At 30.2% G+C, this 21255-nt stretch overlaps 3 protein-coding genes across 5 annotated transcripts; 1 reads left to right on the forward strand and 2 right to left on the reverse strand.

The window, feature by feature from the left end:
• Window positions 1-6893: 6893 nt before the first annotated feature.
• On the reverse strand, window positions 6894-7513 carry LOC130957775 (salt stress-induced hydrophobic peptide ESI3-like). Its single transcript, XM_057884619.1, has 2 exons — window positions 7242-7513; window positions 6894-6977 (listed from the first exon to the last, which is right to left on the reverse strand). The coding sequence occupies exons 1-2, from the start codon at window positions 7434-7436 to the stop codon at window positions 6894-6896; spliced, it is 279 nt and encodes a 92-aa protein (XP_057740602.1). The 5' UTR covers window positions 7437-7513.
• A 651-nt stretch (window positions 7514-8164) lies between these two features.
• Window positions 8165-12908, reverse strand: LOC130955148 (uncharacterized). 3 transcript variants are annotated; one of them, XR_009076617.1, is made up of 9 exons: window positions 12674-12908; window positions 11858-12584; window positions 11438-11501; window positions 10662-10806; window positions 10379-10494; window positions 10146-10227; window positions 9728-9961; window positions 9039-9184; window positions 8628-8862 (listed from the first exon to the last, which is right to left on the reverse strand). XR_009076617.1 is itself a non-coding variant. In XM_057881950.1 (8 exons), exons 2-8 carry the CDS (start codon window positions 12567-12569, stop codon window positions 8524-8526), a joined length of 1692 nt encoding a protein of 563 aa, XP_057737933.1. In that variant the 5' UTR covers window positions 12570-12584; window positions 12674-12908; the 3' UTR covers window positions 8165-8523. The 3 variants fall into 3 exon arrangements, 2 of the variants coding, with proteins under 2 accessions (XP_057737933.1, XP_057737934.1); XM_057881950.1 differs by lacking the exon at window positions 9039-9184 and having other exon boundaries at window positions 8165-8862; XM_057881951.1 differs by having other exon boundaries at window positions 8622-9184.
• A 7-nt stretch (window positions 12909-12915) lies between these two features.
• Window positions 12916-15888, forward strand: LOC130955150 (uncharacterized). The gene is made up of 6 exons (XM_057881952.1): window positions 12916-13206; window positions 13798-14021; window positions 14112-14251; window positions 14940-15086; window positions 15170-15229; window positions 15492-15888. Exons 2-6 carry the CDS (start codon window positions 13844-13846, stop codon window positions 15666-15668), a joined length of 702 nt encoding a protein of 233 aa, XP_057737935.1. The 5' UTR covers window positions 12916-13206; window positions 13798-13843; the 3' UTR covers window positions 15669-15888.
• Window positions 15889-21255: the final 5367 nt, after the last annotated feature.

Here is a 21255-nt window from a genome sequence, read left to right on the forward strand (position 1 = left end):
TTCAACTTCGAACAACGTTAACGCATATTTGGTGACTATTCAAATTTAATGCATAATTATTTCTTATATTTGTACTGTTCCCATTCCTATATCATATTGTTAATATTCTTAAAATTTTTACCTACTTGCACCAAAACATCATCAATGCAAATATATACAGGTACTTTTTTTTTTAAAAAAAAATTATTATTTCAAGATATTGCTTGAGTTGTGGAAGAAAGTTTGGGCGTGAATTAATATGGTCCAAAGCTAAGGATGACAATGGATAAATGTGAAGGCGGGTATTTTTTTTCTTGCTCTCCATCCTCATTTAAAAAATTGTCTTCTATTCATGTCTTATACTTGTTATGGGTCCGCATTTAATTATCTCTGTAAAAAAGGAAGATATCTGCATGTATCTATATGGATATTATAAAAAAATAAAAAATTAACAAAAAATTAATATAATTCAATATATACAATTTAACATAATTCTACATATACAATTAAAATCCATGACATATTTATTATAAAAAAACATCTGTTAAAAAATATCATAAGGAATTAAGGTTAATAAGTTATGTGTATATAAATAAGCTTAATTACTAAATTAGTCTTCATATTTGGTGTATAAATATATATTATTTTATTTATTTTTTTATATTTTATATAAAATTAATTTTATAATTAAATTTTATTGTGAACCTAAGATGATTATATGACAATTAATATTAATATTTTTACAACAATTAAAATCAAATTGATGGGTAGTAGTTTTACACAGTACAGCTTTGTTTTTTCTTTGAAGAGTAAATTAAAGTTAATTCAAATTGTCATTTATTCGTCACTTTCGATCAGATCATGTTGCTGTCCCTGTCATTGAAGTGCCGTACCATGCATTATATATACATGCACCTAAATAGTTGATTTGATTTGAAGTTTGAACTTTATTAACTTGGTCAAATTCGGTGGAGTCTGAACCACACAGATCAACCAGGGTTAATGTATACAACCAAAAAAGGGTTAGGTTAGGTTAGTACAATCTGTTTTCATTTGGGAACATTAAAAAAACAAAAGGTTAATGTACTCAACCAACAAAGGGTTGAATACAATAAAAAGATCATATTGTTTCATTTTTTTTTATGGATATATCATCTTATATAAGTATCAAGTAGCAAGCTAGGAATCTAATAGTATATTAGTATTCATATATTTTAATATTTATCTTAATTTATATGATATGAGATTAATTTTGATATATTAATAATATAAAATATTTTACAAAATTATATAATAATGTTTATTTTTTAAATAATTATTTACGTAGTTAATATAAAAATAATTATTTTTTTGATATGATATTTATTAGGATAAAGTATTAAATTGGTCATTTATGTTTGGACGTAATTCTGTTTTCGTCCTTAAGGTTTAAAGTGTCATATTTGAATCCAAAAATATTTCATTTAGCTTTAATGTAGTTCCACCGTAAAATCAAAGTTAAATAATTAATGGAATGTCCTATATAACAGCAGTACAAAAACAAGATCGATAATCTGTAGAACAAGTACAAACTCTAGAAGCACAAAATTAACTGTGGATTTATTTATCATATTCTTTAGTTTTATAAAAAATATGTTATTTAAATTGTAAGAAGAATGATAAATAAATGTATTGATGTATACACGGTTGATTTTGTGCCTCTGGAGCTTGTACTTATTCTCCAAATTATTGACCTTGTTCTTGTACTGCTGTCATGTATTCTGCTAATTATTTAACTTTGATCTCATCGTGGGACTAAGTTGAAACTAAATGAAACTTTTTTGAATTCAAATAAGACACTTTAAATCTTAAAGACCAAAACAGGATTACGTCCAAACGTAGGAGACCAATTTAATATGTTACCCTATTTATTACGTAAGTAACCTGAGATAGGTGGATTGCGCTTGTAAGATTGGCTCAAACGCCAATGAGAGGTGGCCTCCGACTTGTACGCGTCCGAGAGCCACCGTCCGAGTTGGGTATGTGAAAGAATGAGGAAATGATACCTGCAAAGACACTTAGATGCCTAAGTTAGCAAGGAGTTTAGCAGGTCAGTGTATTTATAATGGTGATCCAATAATCACCGTTGGGGTAGTTCCACTTCTAAAGATGGATAATCGTCCCTTTATCTTAGGGTTGTTGAGATATGACTTCTAGAAATGGATTGAGAGATTTTGGGGACAATTACTTATTTAAATAAGTGTTAGGGTGTGTTTGGCAAACCCGTTTGAGAGGATAAAAGTGCGTTGAAGTTCTTTGAACGCTGTATTTTAATGTTTGACAATCTTTTTCTTTTAAACGCAGAAGTGATTTTGCAACTTAAAAGCACGTTTACTAAAAGCAAAAAATTGTTGCTTCTGCGTTCACTTCAACGTGAGTTCACATTTTATTATTATTATTATTATTGGTGTTTTCCAAAAGCGTTTTCATATTTGTTTCATTATTGGTATTTTTTAAAAAAGTTTTCATATTTGTTTCAAGTCATTTCAAATATTTTAAATTTTTTTTCAATTTTTAGTTTTTTTTATATTTTAGTTGTTTTATTAATTTTGTTATTTTAATTCTATTATAATATGAATTATTGATCTTATTAAAAATAATAAAGTAAATAAAAAAATTAATCATACACAACAATGGAATCATAAGTAATAATTAATAATAAATAAAAGAATACTAAGATTACTAATAAAATTATAGAATATTTTTTTGTTTGACATTGTAAAATTTATTATTATAATTTTTGTTCATTGTTTATTATTCTAATATGTTATAATATGTATTATTGTTCCTATTGAAAATGATAAATTAAATAAAAAATTAATTATAAATAATAATAAAAACATAATTAATAAAAAATTAGAATCTAAAATAGTAAACAAAATAAAATTATTGAGAGTACTCATAAAAAGTACTAAAATATATTATTTTATATCTTATTTTTAATTTAATAAATAAATATTAATTTTTATTAAAAAATTATAATAAACTAAAATAAAATTTTATAAAAAATATTATATAAAATATATACTAAAAAAATATAAAAAAGGATTAAATATATTAAAAAATAATATTATAATTTAATATTATATTTTTTTAATAATTAACTAATTATCTATCTAAAAGTGATTTTAACTAATATTATCCAAACAATTTCATTTTATCAAAATCAATTTTAGAATAAAATTGCCAAACAAAAATCATGTTGGCACAAACTCACTTTTATCCAAAATCAATTTTACAAAATCACTTTTATTCAAACTTCAGTTTGGCCAACTCTAATCCAAACACACACTTATTTGTCAGTTTATCTCTTATCCGACCTCTTTTGGGGGCGTCTATGTCAAGTCCAACCTTTTAAGTAGAGGTCGATTAGATGGTGAAGGCCAACATTTAGATTCAACCTTTTTAGTTTATCTATGCCTGGACCATAGTATTAACTCAGGATATGAATAATATTATTTAATTAAATACATAAATAAAACTATTTTATAATAACAATACATCAAAAATAAATTTTTATTATAATACAATATAAACTTATTTTTCTTGTTAAAACTAAGTTCTATTTTATAAAAACATAAAGCGAAATTTTCATATTAATTTTTTTTCTTTTTCATTTTCTTACTTTCATATTAAGTGGCTAAAATTTAAAACAGTTGAAAAAGTTAATCAATTTCGTTAGATGAATAATGAAATGTGTAAACAACGTGGATGACGGATGGTGTTTTAAATTTATTAACCATCTTATTTTACTTTTATCTTAAATTTACTATTTTTATCTAATTTTACTTTGATCTAATTATACCCTTTTCCAATCCAAATTCCATTTTCACCACAACCAACCGTCCATCATCTATCCCAGTATGCCCTCCTTGCCAACGAAAAATAATATTTTATTTATACGAAGAATAAATATGTCATTTGTATAAAGATATTAGTATATTATTTGCTAGTATGTTATTTTATACTAGCAATATATAAAAATTAAATTCTAATAAATATCAATTATTTTTGTTAGGAAATAAAAAAAATCACCATCTTCCAACTTCCATGCATTAATAACATAAGTAATAATCCACATACAATGTAAACTTGAAAAAGAAAATGCAATATTAGATAAGGTACACATCGGATCCATAAATAAATGAATCACATGCCTGTTGGACTTAATATATACAAGTATACATACATCATCAATGTACTGAGTCTTGATACAGCAAATACATATCAATGTATCATGGTCAGTACAGACCAGAAGTTCATAAAGACCAGATTACGTACATTCATAATATACATATATACATACATATATTCCGAACCCATACCGCTCTAATAATTAAATAAAAAATAAAAAATATATTTTTTTAACGTTTGATATTTTTTATTTTTAATATTTAATTTTGTTTTTAACATTTTTTTATTTTTTTTTAATTTATCTTTAAAAATTTTTAATTTTATCATTAATATTTTATATAAAATTAACGTCTAAAAATAAATAAAATTTAAAATTTAATTTTAATATATTATTAATATAAAATAATTTTATACGTACAATTAATTACGTAATATTATATTAGTAAAAATAATTAATTTATATATTAAATGCGTAAATACTAAATAATTATCAAAAAATAAATATATTTATAAAATATTTTATATATTATTAATATATTAAAATTAAATTCTAAAATTAAATACAGTTAAATATTAAAAATAAAAAAAATCAAATTAAAAATAAAAATATATTTTATTCTTATAAAAAAGCGGAGTCATTAATGCAATGTAGTACAAACATAGCACAAACAAAATATCTACTTGCATGGATATCCGAGTTTCAATTTTTTAAAATTTGTTGACCAAAATACGTTCATTAATATTCTTTTAAAATAGCTGGCATTCCTAGTAGTATCTTCAAAGAAAACGGTTGCAACTAATAATACATTAAGAAAATAAAAAAAAAATTTAATTACTCTACAGATTTTATAATTTTATTAATTTTTAATTAAATTTTTATATTTTTAATTAATTTTTTATAACACATCATTTTTTTTAATTTAATATCTGTTAACATTAAACATATCAAATATTTTTTGTGACTGAAATAAATTAAATAAAGAAAAACAAAATAAATAAAATAAAGAACTGCTTAAATAGAGGAACAGTCTCGTTTAAGACTACTCTTAAACTCCTTCTAAGGTGAAAGAAGCTCCATCTTTGCCATAGTATCTGCTACCGTGTTTGCATCTCTCATAATCAAACGAAAGTCAACACGCTAGATATATCTTATTTTGAGTATCAATGGATCAATAAGTCCAAAACCATGTTGAGTAACAAGATTAAATGCTTCCACACAATCCGTCTCACAAATAACATCTCGTTGACCCAAACACCCTCTTTGTCAACTCTCATTACAATTTTTAATAACACAAGCAAAACCAATACTATCACTCGAACCAAAATAACTAGCATCACAATTAATCTTAAAAATACTAATAAATGGGAATTCTAAAAACCATTTAATCTTACAACTTATTTATATATTTTTATCTTCCACTTATAATAAATACATATGAATTGAGATTTTTTTTTCTTTATTTTTTTTATTTTCTCTGAGATACACATAAAAATTATATTCTAAGATAAAATTTTCATATTTTTTATTTGGAGGCCGTTATCAAACACAAACCAATAGATATATTCAACAATTCACTCCATTAGTTATTGTAATTTCCAAACAAAAAATAACTAAATTCATCACAATCCCCTCGACGTCACTAGCATAAAACTTTAGAAAAAAATTCATCACAACTTAAATATTACCTACATAAAAATATGATATATGCTTAATCACATATATATAGTCACATAAGTAACTTTTGAAGAAAAATCTATCACAATCTCAATAACACAAAATTAGAATATTGACTGAAAAATCAACAGGACATAACATGAAATAATCCTATGTAAATTTCAACAGAAAATTCATCACACAACAATGAAACTTAATAGCTGTTTGTGAAAAAAAATAAAAATATGCACAAAATTCATTACACACTCAAACCAATAGTCACTTTTTCTTCTTTCTTTCTTTCTTTCTTCTTTACCGATTTCATCTTTGATTTTGACTTATCTAATGTAGGATCATAACCTGAAGGTCCATTGTGTGGTACCATCTCTTTCTTCAATTCCATCATCAACATTATCCAAAAACTAGAAATTTAAGACTAGAATTGTGTGAATGTGGAACAAAATAACAATTTTTTTTAGAATTTTTAAAAGAAAAAATCTAGAAAGCCAGTTTTTGTATTTTTTCGCTAACACTTAACCATAAAAAAAAGAGTAATTTTTTATCATTAGATATAATCTCATATCATTAAAAACACAATTAATGATTATAAAATATCAAAATTACTAGTCCCTAATTTTTAAAATATAGAAGTGTCCTTAACTAGCTTTTTTATCCTAATTGTGAAAATATTCATTTTTTTTATAGAATATTCTATCATTTCAAACGTTTTTATCACAAGAAAAATTAAATTAAAAAAATTATACGATATAAAAATTTAATTAAAAAAATATAAAAATCTAGTTAAAAATTTGATAAAATTGTAAAAACTCCGCAATAATTAAACAAGAGTGATCCTTTTAAATATGAATAAATTTTTTTGAAAGAACTTTAATTTTACACTCAGCACCTTAAATTAACTCGGAAAGAAATAAATAATCACACAAAAAGTATCTACCAAGTCCATATACTTCATTAGAGAGAACAAGAACAGAAAATGAAGCACTGCACTATAAGAGAGAGAAAAAGAAAAAGAAATAAATTAATTAATTAAGAAATATACATATGAAGAAGTATCTAACTATTAATATCATACAACTAATACATAAATGGCATATATAATCCCTGGTAAGTATCCAAGTAACGTAAGCACCAGATCTATCCAGAATTCAACCTACAATAATATTTCCAAGAAAACAAATAAGATTAGGAAAAAAAAACTTATAATTGAATTGTAACAACCGAAATTAATAGTCATAAGAACAATTAAACATTATAATTCATCACCCTGCCAAAACAAGTACAGAAAAAAATTATATTGAAACAAAAAAATGAAGGAACAAGAAGAAAATTAGATAATTAAGCCACTAATTAAGATTAATCTGTTGATGAATTTTGGATCATATATGAGAGAGGAGGGAAAAAGAGAAGTAATTACTCCGCAGCCATAACGAAGAAAAACACCAACAGGAGGTATAAAAATGGCCAATACGATTTCAAGAAAAGTTTCTGCACCCATGATATTATTGTTATGGAAATTTGAGGTTGAATAAATGATGAGTAGTGTGGCACAAGAAAGAGCAATGAAAGCGTTATCATTGATGGATGTGTTTGGTTTTTGATTGAGAATCATAAAGCGGTTACGGTGGCTCTGGCCATTATACGTGGTGGAAGATGCAAGCGCTTTCTACGCCACCACTGCTATACGTATGACACGTGTCTTTTTTACTATCGGGTGGCATTTTCCTTTCGTTTTTTCGAGTTTCAATAATCTTATGTACTGTAATAATATATGTGTCAACATACTTTTTTTTTTTTTTACTGATGATTAATTTATTACAGATCAAAATTTCATTTAAAATTGGCTAAACAAGATGAGATTCAATTCTTTAATATTTATTTAGACAGATGAATATATTCGACCAATACAAATTGATTACATTTTCATGTGATTTTTTTGGTGAATTTTCATGTGATTTTAAATATCCTTAAAATTTGATTAGAGTTAATAGCTATAAGTTATTTTAGAGAAATATGATGTGACTGAGTGTATGTTATACAATGAAGACTCACATGCTATATTATCTTTATGTGAAGTTTGATAGTTAAGAATTATTAGATAGTAATTTAGTTAAATTTATTAAATTATTTAATATTTTTTAAATATCAATTTTATATAAAGACAATTGTATATAAATCTTTACCATGTTATATGCATCATATGTCCCAGAGATTTTGTAATCTCTATATACCTAAGTGGTTAAAATCTCAAAAACTTAAAACCCCCGCTAAGAGTGAGTCAAAGCAATTGATTAATACTTAATAGTAAAAAATAAAAAAAAGTAAAAAAACAATGCATGGTTTTGAAAACTAGGCAAATGAGCCACAGGCCAACTAAAATTTATTGTTGCTCTGAGCATATGAATGTACTATAAGACCAGCAAAGCCGAGATACAGAAATTCAGGAATCAAAATCTGTTCATTACCTCAAGGAATTAACTGCCCTTTTTATTCTATCTCTCTCTCTGAAAAGAAGGCAATTTAATTATTAATGTACCTATGAAATAGTTTTGAACTATTCTGCTACAAATGAATGAGAACAAGATACAAGAAAACAATGAATCAAAATGTGCATCTTGGACAGTCACAGAGATGCTGGCAAATTGAGAGCCAAAATATGAGCAGCAATGAACACCAAATATGAGAGCTTGAATAACACATTACTCCGATCCGGTCGCCTTCTTCTGCGACATCTGTTTGCCGGATAGACTGTCTAGGGCCTTCCTTGCAAGCTCATAACCTGCTAAGTTTATGGCACCCAAAGGAGCAATCCAAAAGAACCTGGGAACTGCACCTTTATATAAGGCAAGAGGTCCCTCCTGCCGTAATATAGATAAGGCAACTACGGCAGTTGAGACAGACTGACCCTGTGTAGTCATCATTCTAGTTTTGATGACGTCAAAGGGCGTTGTGGTGACACCAGCCAATCCACCAGCTATAGCTCCAACAACAACTGCCTCCCATGGCTCCAGTTCCCGCTGTATTAGTCGTTGAACGGCCTTAAGAAATGCCACAACAAACATGACTTATATAGGAAAATGTTATGAAGTGTAAGGATTAAATACTATGGAGTATGGAAGTTAAGAAGATTCACTCAAATTATCATAAAATGCAGAGTCTATATGCATAGAATTTAGAGTCTTTTTTCTTTCACCAGGGCTAGGGACTGGGCTACCTGAGCAATCTATCTTAGCAGAGCATCTTTTCCATCATTTCTTCTGTTTTTCCATGGTTGATGCAGTCATTGACATCAATCCAAGTGGATAAACCAAGCTTTCATTCAACTCTCTCTGCGCTTATTTAGTGTTCTATATCTGTTACCTATACAAGCCAGGCTCTTAGTTATAGGGCGTAATAAACCGGTTAGCCTGACCTAATAAAAGTGGAAAAAAAGGGGAAACTATCCAGCTTCTATATAGGCTTTATGTTTACACAAAATTATTCATCTTATTGTGGCTGAATAGAATCTGGAATTAATAGAAAGAAATATCTGCCTCAATAATTATGCTAATTTTCAAACAATTTTATTGTGCAAGAACCTTCGTAATTTCCAAGAATAAATTCAAGTCTCAAGTCCTTTAAGAGACACCAAGAAACATGAATCAATTGAGTCCTGTAAGATACAAATGTGAGTTAAGTTGGAACTTCCTTTACTTCTGTTGAGTAACGTGTCAGGTAAAGCATGCCACATGTTATGTTTTTAACGTGTCACGTGACATACTAACGTCTAACAGAAGGACTAGTTTGACTTGTGTTCTATTTTTTAGGGAACAAATTGAAACATTGGATCTTTTAGAGACCAAATTGAACTTATACGTAATCATTCAAAGACCATTTTGAGCATTAAGCTTGGAAACAACATACCTTTTTAGATTCATCATATAGACCCATGCCAGCAACATAAAATGGAACTTCGCGACAAAGGGTAGCTCCAGTTCCCCGAAAGAAACCCCCAAGTCCATCTTGGCGCCAAGTCCCAACTAATGCCTCACCCAAACTGTCATAAAGTCCTGCCTGCAACCGCTGCTTCAACACCTCACTGGGTATCCGCGTAACTGTTCCCAAAATTGTGCTACATAATGATAATATAGAATTTACCTACATAAATGCTAATATACTAATTAAGGGTTTGTCTAGGAAAGCTACAAGATTAAACTTAAAGATTGATTTGATGGGACGTTTCTGAAAACCACAAAGTAAATGAAAAATGAAAGATAATAAAACCATGATCTGACATTATATATCACATACAAAGTTATATATGTAGTTATGAACTAATTACCTGGATTTCAGGAAGTTTTGTAGGAGAACCATGTAGCAATACCAACTTGCTAGCTTCAAATATCCCAGTTCGCAAGGCATGACTGTAGCATGAAAAGCATGCATGAGACAAGAAACAAAAATTACAGTTTCATTGTTAACTTAAATAATTGAAGGAGCTGCCTCCTCTCTTTTCTGCTTATTTTGATTAGAAACGAAGCTGGGAAGAAAAAGGAGAGAGATTAAAAAAGCAACCCTGACAACTGCCCAAGAATTGCAGGGATTGATCCCTTGTATAAACCCCTTGCTCCAATCTGTGGAACCATGGAAATGATTTCAAAGAGCGATAGTGTTGATGCCTGTACTTGGGTCTACAACACCAAACAAGAAAACAGTAAGGCCTCCCTTACAAAATTGTTACAAAATTTAAAACTCTGAAAGGATTATGGAATCACTCAATCACATCTAATAATATGTAAGCAGACAAATATATCAACTTCAACGGTAACTAGAGATTTCATTAAGTTAAAGAACTTGCCTTGATTGTATCAACTGGATGCATTAGTGCACAAGAAAAAGCACATGAAAGGCCACCGGCTATGGCTGACCGTAGAACACTCCCAGCAGGTATTTCATCAGGTGACGGAACAGCAGCTATGCTTGCTGTCTCGGACGAAATACTCCTGGGTATGAAAAAGATAAGGGTTAGTTATGAAGGATGGATCCTGGACATTAGTTGCAAGTTACAAGCTGAGACAAAAAGGGAAGTAACTACCAAATTGAAGAAAATATGAGGGAAAATTGACTGTATTTTCTAATGATTAATCTGTAAAATTGGGCTACATTACACAGATACCTAGTGAATATTTTCTAATGAATCGGAATTAGTATGGAAGCTGAGAAATAATGTAACAATATATCTCAACACTAACTACAAGTCTAGAATTCTATTCTATTATCGCCAACATTGTTGCAGAGTTACATTGACTGCAAAAAATCATTAAACTCCAAATAGAGTGAAACGGCCACTTGATAAAAGTTTAAAATGGAAGAAGGCCTTATATAACTAATAGATACTGGTTTTCAGAGAGCAGAAATAACAGTGATATAGATGTCAAACCTGGCCAGGAAAAGGAAAATATTAACAATCCGAGACTTATTTGTCCTTTTCTCTATCCAAACAAAAATCATTCTTTTAAACTTAATTTTGACATACTCATATGCAAACCAAACACAAACTAATTCTTCTGAAAGTAACTTTTTGCAACTTAATTATTTTTAAGGTAGTTTTTCTAAAAGCTAAACCAAACATACACCAGATCTTCTGAAGTTGCATGGGCATTGCTATCTCTGTCAAGCTCCTTAAAGAACCTCTTTCCTGTAAGATGATGAGATGAGGGTCATTTCAGATAACAACATAAATAAAAGTTTGTCATACACATCTTGAGGTACCTCAATAATTTTGTATGTATCACAAAACTCATAAGTCAAATCCTACATCATTTTAAACTCTACTAGCCATTCATTATGTTTGGTAAAGAGACTATTTCCACCTGTTTAGGCACAATGATATTGCTATCCTTCTGCTAACGTATGCGAAAGTGCGAACACACATATCCATACATGTATCAAAGCATATCTTAGTAACTACATTTCACAATTTAAACATTAAAAGCACAAGTGCACAACACAAGCAAAGAGATTCTAGGTTCTGCACCATTAGAGATGCCATACCTTCAGCTTCCTTGTTTTCAAGGGTTGCACTACCATCTCCATCTTCATTTCTTGATTTGCAGCTTAGTCCAACTACACTAGATGGAACACCACCTACCTTTGCAAATCTAAAATCCCTCATGAAATCATTGACATCTAATCTGAGCCATTTTGCAACTACTTTCTTATAACTAAATCGAGATGAAGAAGGTCGCCGCGGGGATGTTTGCCCGAAATCAATCCGATCTTCGTGCACTACCTTATCCAAATGTGGAAGAGACTGACACAACTGATCAATAAAACCCATCATGCACTTTAATGGAACATGTTTCCCTTCTGTCTCCCAGTCACCCTTTTCCGAAGTAGTTCTAACAAACTGACTCTTTGATCCATTTAGCTTCTCTTCAGGCAAAACAGCGAGCTTCATGCAAGAACACAATTCATCTTCACCGTCCATTTTCTGAGATCTCTTTACTCCTGATTTGAAAGAAAATGGCAGAGCTTGTATTAAGCCATTAACAACCTCCTTCTCCTTCAACCCTGTACTCCAAATTTCACCTTCATTCACATGTACCTTCATTGAGAACCCCTTTTTCTTCGCATCACAAATCTGAAACTTGCAAAGTTGCTTCACCCAACAACACTCAAGATCCATTGCGGCCTTCCTAATATTCACTTTGACAACACTAATCGAATTGAAGAAACACTCAAGTGGTTCATTTCCTGACATCATCGCCGATCAAAAACCCTTGAAAAAAAAAAAAAGAAACAACGCTATAAACATTTTTCACACAGTTCATCGTTCAGAACAAGAAGGAAGGGAAGGAAGTTCGTTACCATAAGGATCACTCTGATTGTAACCGTCTATGAAGCAGATTGGAACGGAAGAATCTAGCAAAGATAGCGTGATTTAAGAACTGATTGAAGTGATTCTGCGCCAAGAGGAAATGCTTCCAAGTTTATTTTGACTAGTTTGACTCATTTAAATAATTTATTCTAAGCTCATTTTAAAATATAAACTACTAAATTAAACTAAATTAAAAATATATCACTAATTTAATTTTCATTTTCCACCGTTGCGTATCTCATTTTTTACGCGATCTCTACTCCGTCTGCGTTCGATTCGCGTTAGCCATCTGCTTCTGTTCGCCGTCGCTTTTGCGTTCACCGCCACCGCCGGCGCATCTCCGGTTCACCGCTTCTTCTCTCGCCGCTTCCTGCGCTGTCCTGTCCCTCCTCTGCTTCTTCTTCACCATTTCTGCGATTTTCTTCTCTCAGATCTAACTCTTCAGCTTTCTCTGGCTGCATCGATCTATCAATGGTGTTCACCATCGAATCTTTCATGGATTTTTTACTATCCTTTTTACCAGGTAAACCTATCATTATTCCGTTGAATTTCACTCACCTGCTAGATGATGGAATGGTCCTGTTTCTTTTAATTCTGATATCATCAAGTGAGAATAATGTTTTATGCTTAATTATTATTGATTTAGGTTTATTATTATAATAATAATTATGATTATGTGGTTACAAAGATGGTTTTGCGGTTATTATTTGATTGATTTGTTTGTTGTGTATTTAGACATTGGATTCACTTGCAGCTGTAGTCATCAATCATGTATTGTTCATGTTTGGCTTAGTAGTAACAAGTGCCTTTTCTATTTGTTTGATGAAGCAAATGCAGCATAAGCATGTCAAACTCCTCTGAATTTTCTTCGTGCTTTAGGCAAACAAGAGAGCATTACTTATGAGATTATACAAACAAAATACTAAACATTATTGATTAGTCTCCAATGCTTGCTGGCGTAAAATATAGTCCTTTAGGCTTTGTGTTTCTTCTTCCAGCTTTCACATATATATAGTTATGTGTAGTATGTAACAATGTAGTTATCTCTCTTTGTGTATGTTATACTATGGAAGTATTGTTTCTAGTATGTTGATTCTTTTCTGGAATTCTGTAGGGAAAATGTAAATGTACCTTTAACTGAAATCTCCAATCTGCCTCTCATGGACAAAGGCAATGGCTGCAGCTTCTCAGCGGTTACTTCAACTGCCGTCATTTCAAGTGTCATTTTTGTTATCACATTGATCTTGGTTCGAGTCCTTTTTGTCATATATTGTAGCAGCAGGCCTATGAGCAGAAGAGCTCAAAAACCTGTTAGTACCCTCATTATTTTGGGATCAGGTTTGAGCTTATTTTCCTTCCTTTCCATCCATATATCACGATACTTTTACCTCAATTGCATCATGAAGTTTTGGTTTTATTTTTCTGTAGGAGGTCATACTGCCGAGATGCTTGATCTATTGGCAGTATTACAGAAAGATAGGTTTTACCCAAGATTCTATATAGCTGCTGCGACTGATAACATGAGTTTGCAAAAGGCCGAGTTGCTGGAGAACTCCCTTGCAGCAGAGGTACTATTTTTGTCTGTCTCCAGAAGTGCCTTATATATTAGTGAACTTTGCCACAGTTATTCCCAAGAACACAGTAGTCTGCTTTGTGTGTTTTTGGGGCTCTACATGGTAGTTGGGTGCCTTTAGTCGAATGAAGTCTTGAGTCCTTTACGAGATTGGTGGCATCTTGGAATATAAGATTTAATAGTTTGTGAACTTGTGCACCTTACCTTTGTTGCACTCTGTATGAATCTATAATGGTAGTTTAAGGTTTTATGTTGTATATTTGTCTCTGTCAATGATTATTATAAGGAAAAATAAAGAGATTACGTGAAACTTTCTTTGAGGATAATATATTGGTTGAAGTCCAAGTGTATTTGGAGGTGGGAATAACTAGACTTCAGACTTGACTTTATGATCGTAAAATGTACCTGTGTTCCATTCGCATTTCTTCCAGGAGTATATATCTATGATTCATAGGTGATTTGTTGCAAGCAGTTTATACTTCAGGGGGTCTAATTGAGTGGTATCAAACTTGGTGGAAATTATTGTCATAAAGTACATTCTCATAAAAGATAAATCACTATTTCTCTATTGTGTCATTAACTTCTTTCTGAAGAGCTGCTTGATGATGTGCTCTTAATTTTACTTCTGCTTATTGTCAATGGTTTATAGATTCTGCTCAGGAATATTTGTTGTTTTATTGCAGAAGGGAACACCGATAACCAATGCTGGAAAGTTCATGAAGATATATCGGAGTAGGGAAGTTGGTCAATCTTATATAACCTCAATTTGGACTACTTTAGTTGCAATGGTACATGCCCTATGGCTGATGATTAAAATTAGACCTGAAGTGGTACTGTACTATGTCTATCCTTAATTTCTTCTGTCCATAATTTCTGTCACTCTTCTTATATATTAACTATTGTTACTATTCAGATACTTTGCAATGGACCTGGAACTTGCATTCCCATTTGTGCAATTGCATTCGTATTTAAGGTTCTCATTCCCTTCATTGTTATATTTTCATCTCTTTTACTTCGTTTATCCAATTTATTTGACTATTTTAGCTGAATGAAATCTTGTATACCTCATTTTGTTTTTTATGCGGAGCCAACACACAGTCATTCACCATTAAATGGGGTTTAGAAGAATCCGTCTCATGTGAATCTTACACATCTAATGGGTGTACAAAATAAAAATCAGTCCAGGAAACACATTTATTAAGCTGATACTGAATTGTGCTTAACCATTTGCGTAGGTACTTGGGATCAGATGGTCATCAATTTTCTATGTCGAGAGTATTGCGAGAGTGAGGAGGCTCTCCTTGAGTGGACTGCTTCTGTACAAGTTGCGAATCGCCGATCAACTCTTTGTTCAATGGCCACGGCTGCAACAGCAATATCCGCGAGCTATCTATGTTGGCCGTCTTATGTAACTCATTGTTTCCTTTAATATCAATTGAGAGAATTTTGTATACTGAATCCAAAACAGCAAAACATAATTTTGCCTTGATTGAGAAATATTGTTGTATAAGCAAATCCTTCCTTACTTTGCAATGGGTTCATAGACGTGGGCTTTTTGTGGCAGTTTCATTGGTTTTAAATTTCGAAGATTAATTCTTCTAATGGATATGCCAGACTTTTTCTATACATCCTTAGCTTATGACCTTCTTGGTTGAATTTTATTTTTATATTTTTTCTAATACAAAAGTGAAGTATTCTATAGAGACTTTAGAGAGTAAAATTTTAAAATTTTCAAAACAGGTACATACCAAGCACATTTATTTATTAGTTCCATTGCAATGATTACATCCATTATATTTAAGGGTCGCTCTACTATAAAGATGTAAATATGTAAAGATTTACAGAGATTTAATCTTGTGGTGACACGTGCTATGGTTAAGGGAGTATAGTATCAGATTTGTACTAGCTGCGAATGACTCTGGGAGCCTGAGCTGAGAGCCTGAGAAGTTGTTGTGGCATAACGGGATTTTGTAAAAATGGATTCCGTTGGGGCGCTTTGGCTTTTGGGGCTCAGTTTATGCCTCAAATGTGGAATCTACATGACAATAAATATTGGGTCTTTAAATGATAATATAAAAGTTATTCAAAAAATGTAAATTTTTTCATTCAAAAATATTTTTGAGAAAAAAACGCATTTCTTATAAATCGCGTTGATGAACATTAAATAATAGTAATTAAAAAAAAACTCAACCATAAGGTGTGTTTGTGAAACACGTCAAAAAAGATAAAAGTGCGTTTTAATGCTTTGAACGCTGTTCTTTGATGTTTGACAGCTTTTTTTCCTCTGAACGTAAAACGTGATTCTGCATCCCAAAAACTCGTTTACTAGAAGTAAGAAATTATAACTTCTGCGTTTACTCAACATACGCGTTTAGGTTTGTTGCTAGTTATTATTAGTTTTTTCGTAATTTTTTAAATAAATACTGAGAATATTAAAACAATTATTCTAATTTTTGTACAGTGTTTACTATTTTAATTTTTTATAATATATATTATTGTTCTTATTAAAAATGAAAAATTAATTATAAATAATAATAAAAATATAACTTATAAAAAATTATAACCTAAAATAATAATAAAAATAAGATTATAAAAAGTACTTAAAAATATTAAATTATGTTATTTTATATATTATTTTTAATTTAATAAATAAATATTAATTTTTACTATAAAAATTACTTAAAAAGTTATCAATTTTTATATATTTTTTTAATTTTATAAATAAATATTAATTTTTATTACAATAATAAAAAATTATAATATACTAAAATAGAGTACTATAAAAAATTATATAAAAAATACTAAAAAATATAAAAAAAAGATTAAATAAACTTAAAAAAATAATATTATAATTTAATATTATATTTTTTTAGTAATTAATTTATTATTTATCTAGAAGTGATTTTAACTAATATTATTCAAGACAATATTTATTTTATCAAAATCAATTTTAGTAAAAATTGCCAAACATAAATCATGTTGGCACAAACTCACTTCTACCCAAAATTAATTCTACAAAATCACTTTCATTCAAACTCCAGTCTGCCTAACGTAAATCCAAACACACACTAAAAAGTAGTTTTTGCACCTGCATGATGAAAAGAAATTGGCAAATGGGGCTGGAGGGGAAGGGAGAGAACAATACAATAAAGTATGTAAATGAAGTAAAATGACTTTGAAAGAAACGACAAACTAACCATAAACGGGACGCACTGTCTGCTTCGCCAACTAAGGTAGGTTCAAAATATTAGCCCGTCTTACTTTACGACAGAAGGTTGAGATTTAGGATACGAAACATAGGCACTCTAACAGAAAAATTTATGAAGATGGTGGATACCATGACAAGGAAAAAGATTAACATCATTTGCCTATAAGAAACAAAATGGGTCGGTACGAAAGCTAGGAAGTTGAATACTTTAGGGGTTAAAACTTTGGTATACTGGAAAGGTGGAGAATAGGAATGAGGTAAGTATTATCATGGATAAGTAGTGGAAGAAGGACGTAGTGGATGTCAATAGAGTGGGAGATCAGATCATCTCTGTCAAATTTGTGGTGGAAGGAGGTACTTGTCATGTGATTAACACATATGCACTGCAGGTGGGTTCAGACAAGCAACACAAAACAAGGTTTTGTGAGGATCTAGAGAGTTTGGTCCAAGATATACCTTCGGGAGATAAGATTTTCTTAGGAGCAGATTTAAATGGCCATATTAAAAAAGAAGTGATTGAGTATGAAAGTATTCATGGAGGCCATGGATGAGTGGTCATACACGATTGAATAGAATAAGGAACGATGATAAGAGAGAGTTGAAATAGCACCTATTGTGAAAAAGATGGTAGAATCGCATCTCAGGTTGTTTGGACATGTGAGAAGAAGACCGACAGAGCACCCAATCAGGAGGGTGGATGAGATGAAAGATGAACAAGGGGTGAAAGACAAAGAAAGACCTAGGAAAATCATCCATGAGGTGGTCAAACAAGATCTATATGTAAATGGTCTCTCTGTAAACATGATACATGATAGAGCTCTGTTCATACCCTGGCCCAACACTATGACCCAGGTCCAAACACACCAAAAGGCCCAATCTAAAGATTGGCCCTCGCCGTCCACCGACCTCTTCAGAAGAGGTCGGATTCAACACATACTTCATCCCAAAGAAGTCGGACTCGAAGGATAGCTGACAGATAACACTTATTCAAATAAGTAACTACCCTTAAAATCTCTCAACCCATTTTCATGAGCCATATCTCAACTACCCTAATATAAAGGGACGGTTATCCATCCTGAAAAGTGGAACTACTCCAACGGTGGTTATTAGATCACCACTATAAATACACTGACACCCCTCAGGTATCTCTAAGTTCCAATATTCTCTAAACCTGCTTGGCCTCTTGCTGACTTAGGCATCGGAGTATCTTTGCAGGTACCAGCCCCATTCTTTCATACATACAACTCGGACGGCGGCTCCCGAACGCCAACAAGTCAGAGAGCACCCTCCAGTAACACTTGGGCCAATTCTCTAAGCCTAAACCGCCAATTTTAGGTTACCTTCGTAACAAGCTCAATGTCATCATTTGATTTATGTAGTCGACTCCACCAAATGAGATAAATACTTTGTTGTTGTTGTTATATTATTTAAAAATATTAAAGAAACAATATTATTGTTTATTTTCTGTTTCTATTATTTTGTTAAAAATATAAATAAAACAACCAAAAAATTAAATATTAATAAATTATTATTTTCTTACAAAATTAATAATATATATATGTAATCTTTTGAATATTATGTATTTTAATAATATTTATATAATTTTATGTAATATTTTAAAAAATAATATTTAGGATATTTTTTATCTTAAATTAAAATAATTTATCATATGTCAAGTAATATAGATAAAATTTAATTATTTTATATTTTATATATTGAAATAAAAAAAATCTTAATATGAATTTATTTTTAACATAAAAAATGTTACTCCATATTTATTGAATTTAATAACAAAAAAATTCATAATTTTTTATAAGTTGATATGTTTTGTATTGTTTATTTAAATTTATTCTAAAAGTAGAAATGTTATTATTTGTGTAGTAATATGCTCTATATTAATTAAAGTTTTTTAATATTTTTTTATAACTATTTAATTTTTATTTTATAAAATCTAATAATATATAAAAATGACATATTTAATGTGCAAAAAATTATTCATCTCATACTCTCATTTTAGACACCCCATTTAAAAAAGACTCCATAAATATATAATGAAAAAAATTAGATATCCTATTCTTTTTGTATATAAAGGGGCCAAAAGTCTAAGATTTCCTCATTTCCTTCAAAATATTAACACTCCTAATATTTCACATTCATACAAATACACTTCTATGCCGCCAACAAACTCGTACTACCAAAATCCAACAAGAGACCACTCATTAGCCAATAGCCATAGCATGAGGAGCCTACTTATCATCTCGTTCGTTGGCCCATTAAGGTAGTGCTGTTACCCTTTACCATCATGTTACGGAGAGAGCTCTTAACCCAGCAAACAAAGCCGCTACTCCAACGTACAAGCCGTTTATGAATGTCCAGCATCTGACAAAGGCGCCATCAACTTCCCACGTGCGTGTCTCAATCCCAACGGCTGAAACAGAATATCTTTATCTCTGTACATTATGAGATCTGTATGCTATAATTCTCCATTTAATAGTAATTCTTCTAATGGATATGTCAGAATAATTTTTATGCAGAAATTATTTTTCATATGTGTACTGTGTATAAGAAGTCTCTGGTACGAGTTGTGAGATGGATCGGGGATTACTTACGCTCAACGGGATTCTACCACGTTTCTAGGATTCGGATGATAAGAGGATTTCATCGCGATATTCGGTCATGAGCCGTTTATCAGTAGTTCTTTGAAATCTTATATAAAGTTGGGTTGGGTTCGCCGCATCAGAGACACAGAGCCATTGGACACTAAGGAGTCTATTAAGAGATACATCAGATGTCAGATTTTCTGTTTGTTGGGTTCGACCCTATTCACGGATAAGTCGACCGCATATGCCCACACGAATATCTGGGCATATGCGGATAAGTCGACCGTATTCGTGTGGGCATATGCGGTCGACTTATCCGTGAATAGGGTCGAACCTAACAAAAAAAAATCTGGAATATGACTTATCTCTTGATAGACTTCTCAGTGCCCAATTGCTCTGTGTCTCTGATGCGGCGAACCCAACACAACTTTATATAAGATTTTTAAAGAACTACTGACAACCGGTTCGCGATTGAATATCGCGATGCTCTGGCTCTGTAGGAAGTCGCTACTACTATTTGTCCAGTTGCTCATAGGCTCTTCATCAATGGGTAGGTCAAATATATGAGCGACATCTTCTAGTGTCACAGTAACCTCACCCACAGGCAATACAAATGTATGAGTTTTTGGTCTCTACCTTTCCACTAGAGCAGCTAATAAAGGATAAAATTCTCATCCTAAAAACGTGGTAGAATCCCGTTGAGCGTAAGTAATTTTTGACCATCAAATTCCATGTCCGCGACGAATCTAGTTTATGAACCATTAGAATCCTGTTAGATTGGTTCAACAAAAATATATTTATTCACTAAATATTAGTTTAAATAAATAAAAATTAATACAAATAAATATTTATAATACTAATTTACATCAATATAAATATTGTTATTTCTAATCATAAATAAAAAATATTTATTTATTTAAATATTATAAATAAATATTTATATTTATTTTTGAGAATAAATAAATATAAATAATTTTTATTTTTGAAAATAAATAAAATATTTAATAATATTTATTTTTAAAATATTTAATAATAACATATTTTATAAATATTCATATGTTTATTATAATATTTATTTATTAAAATATTTAATAAATATTCACATATTTATTTTTAAAAATAAAAATATTTATTTACTTATTAATATTTAAATTATTTATTAAATATACAGAAAAATAATTCTATTATAAC

The sequence above is a fragment of the Arachis stenosperma genome, chromosome 10 (genome assembly GCF_014773155.1).
Source record: "Arachis stenosperma cultivar V10309 chromosome 10, arast.V10309.gnm1.PFL2, whole genome shotgun sequence".
NCBI classification, from domain to species: Eukaryota; Viridiplantae; Streptophyta; class Magnoliopsida; order Fabales; family Fabaceae; genus Arachis; species Arachis stenosperma.

What these genes read in the sequence shown, in the direction of transcription:
- LOC130957775 (XM_057884619.1), bottom strand. Translation starts at nt 7,436, where the DNA reads ATGATTCTCAATCAAAAACCAAACACATCCATCAATGATAACGCTTTC. An exon ending in TTCTTCGTTATGGCTGCGGA is followed by an intron (nt 6,978 to 7,241) that starts GTAATTACTTCT and finishes ATATTATTGTAG; the next exon opens with GTTGAATTCTGGATAGATCT.
- LOC130955148 (XM_057881950.1), bottom strand. Translation starts at nt 12,569, where the DNA reads ATGATGTCAGGAAATGAACCACTTGAGTGTTTCTTCAATTCGATTAGT. An exon ending in ATCCAGTTGATACAATCAAG is followed by an intron (nt 10,495 to 10,661) that starts GCAAGTTCTTTA and finishes TTGGTGTTGTAG; the next exon opens with ACCCAAGTACAGGCATCAAC. An exon ending in CAAAACTTCCTGAAATCCAG is followed by an intron (nt 9,962 to 10,145) that starts GTAATTAGTTCA and finishes GCATTTATGTAG; the next exon opens with GTAAATTCTATATTATCATT.
- LOC130955150 (XM_057881952.1), top strand. Translation starts at nt 13,844, where the DNA reads ATGGACAAAGGCAATGGCTGCAGCTTCTCAGCGGTTACTTCAACTGCC. An exon ending in TTAAAATTAGACCTGAAGTG is followed by an intron (nt 15,087 to 15,169) that starts GTACTGTACTAT and finishes GTTACTATTCAG; the next exon opens with ATACTTTGCAATGGACCTGG. An exon ending in CAATTGCATTCGTATTTAAG is followed by an intron (nt 15,230 to 15,491) that starts GTTCTCATTCCC and finishes CCATTTGCGTAG; the next exon opens with GTACTTGGGATCAGATGGTC.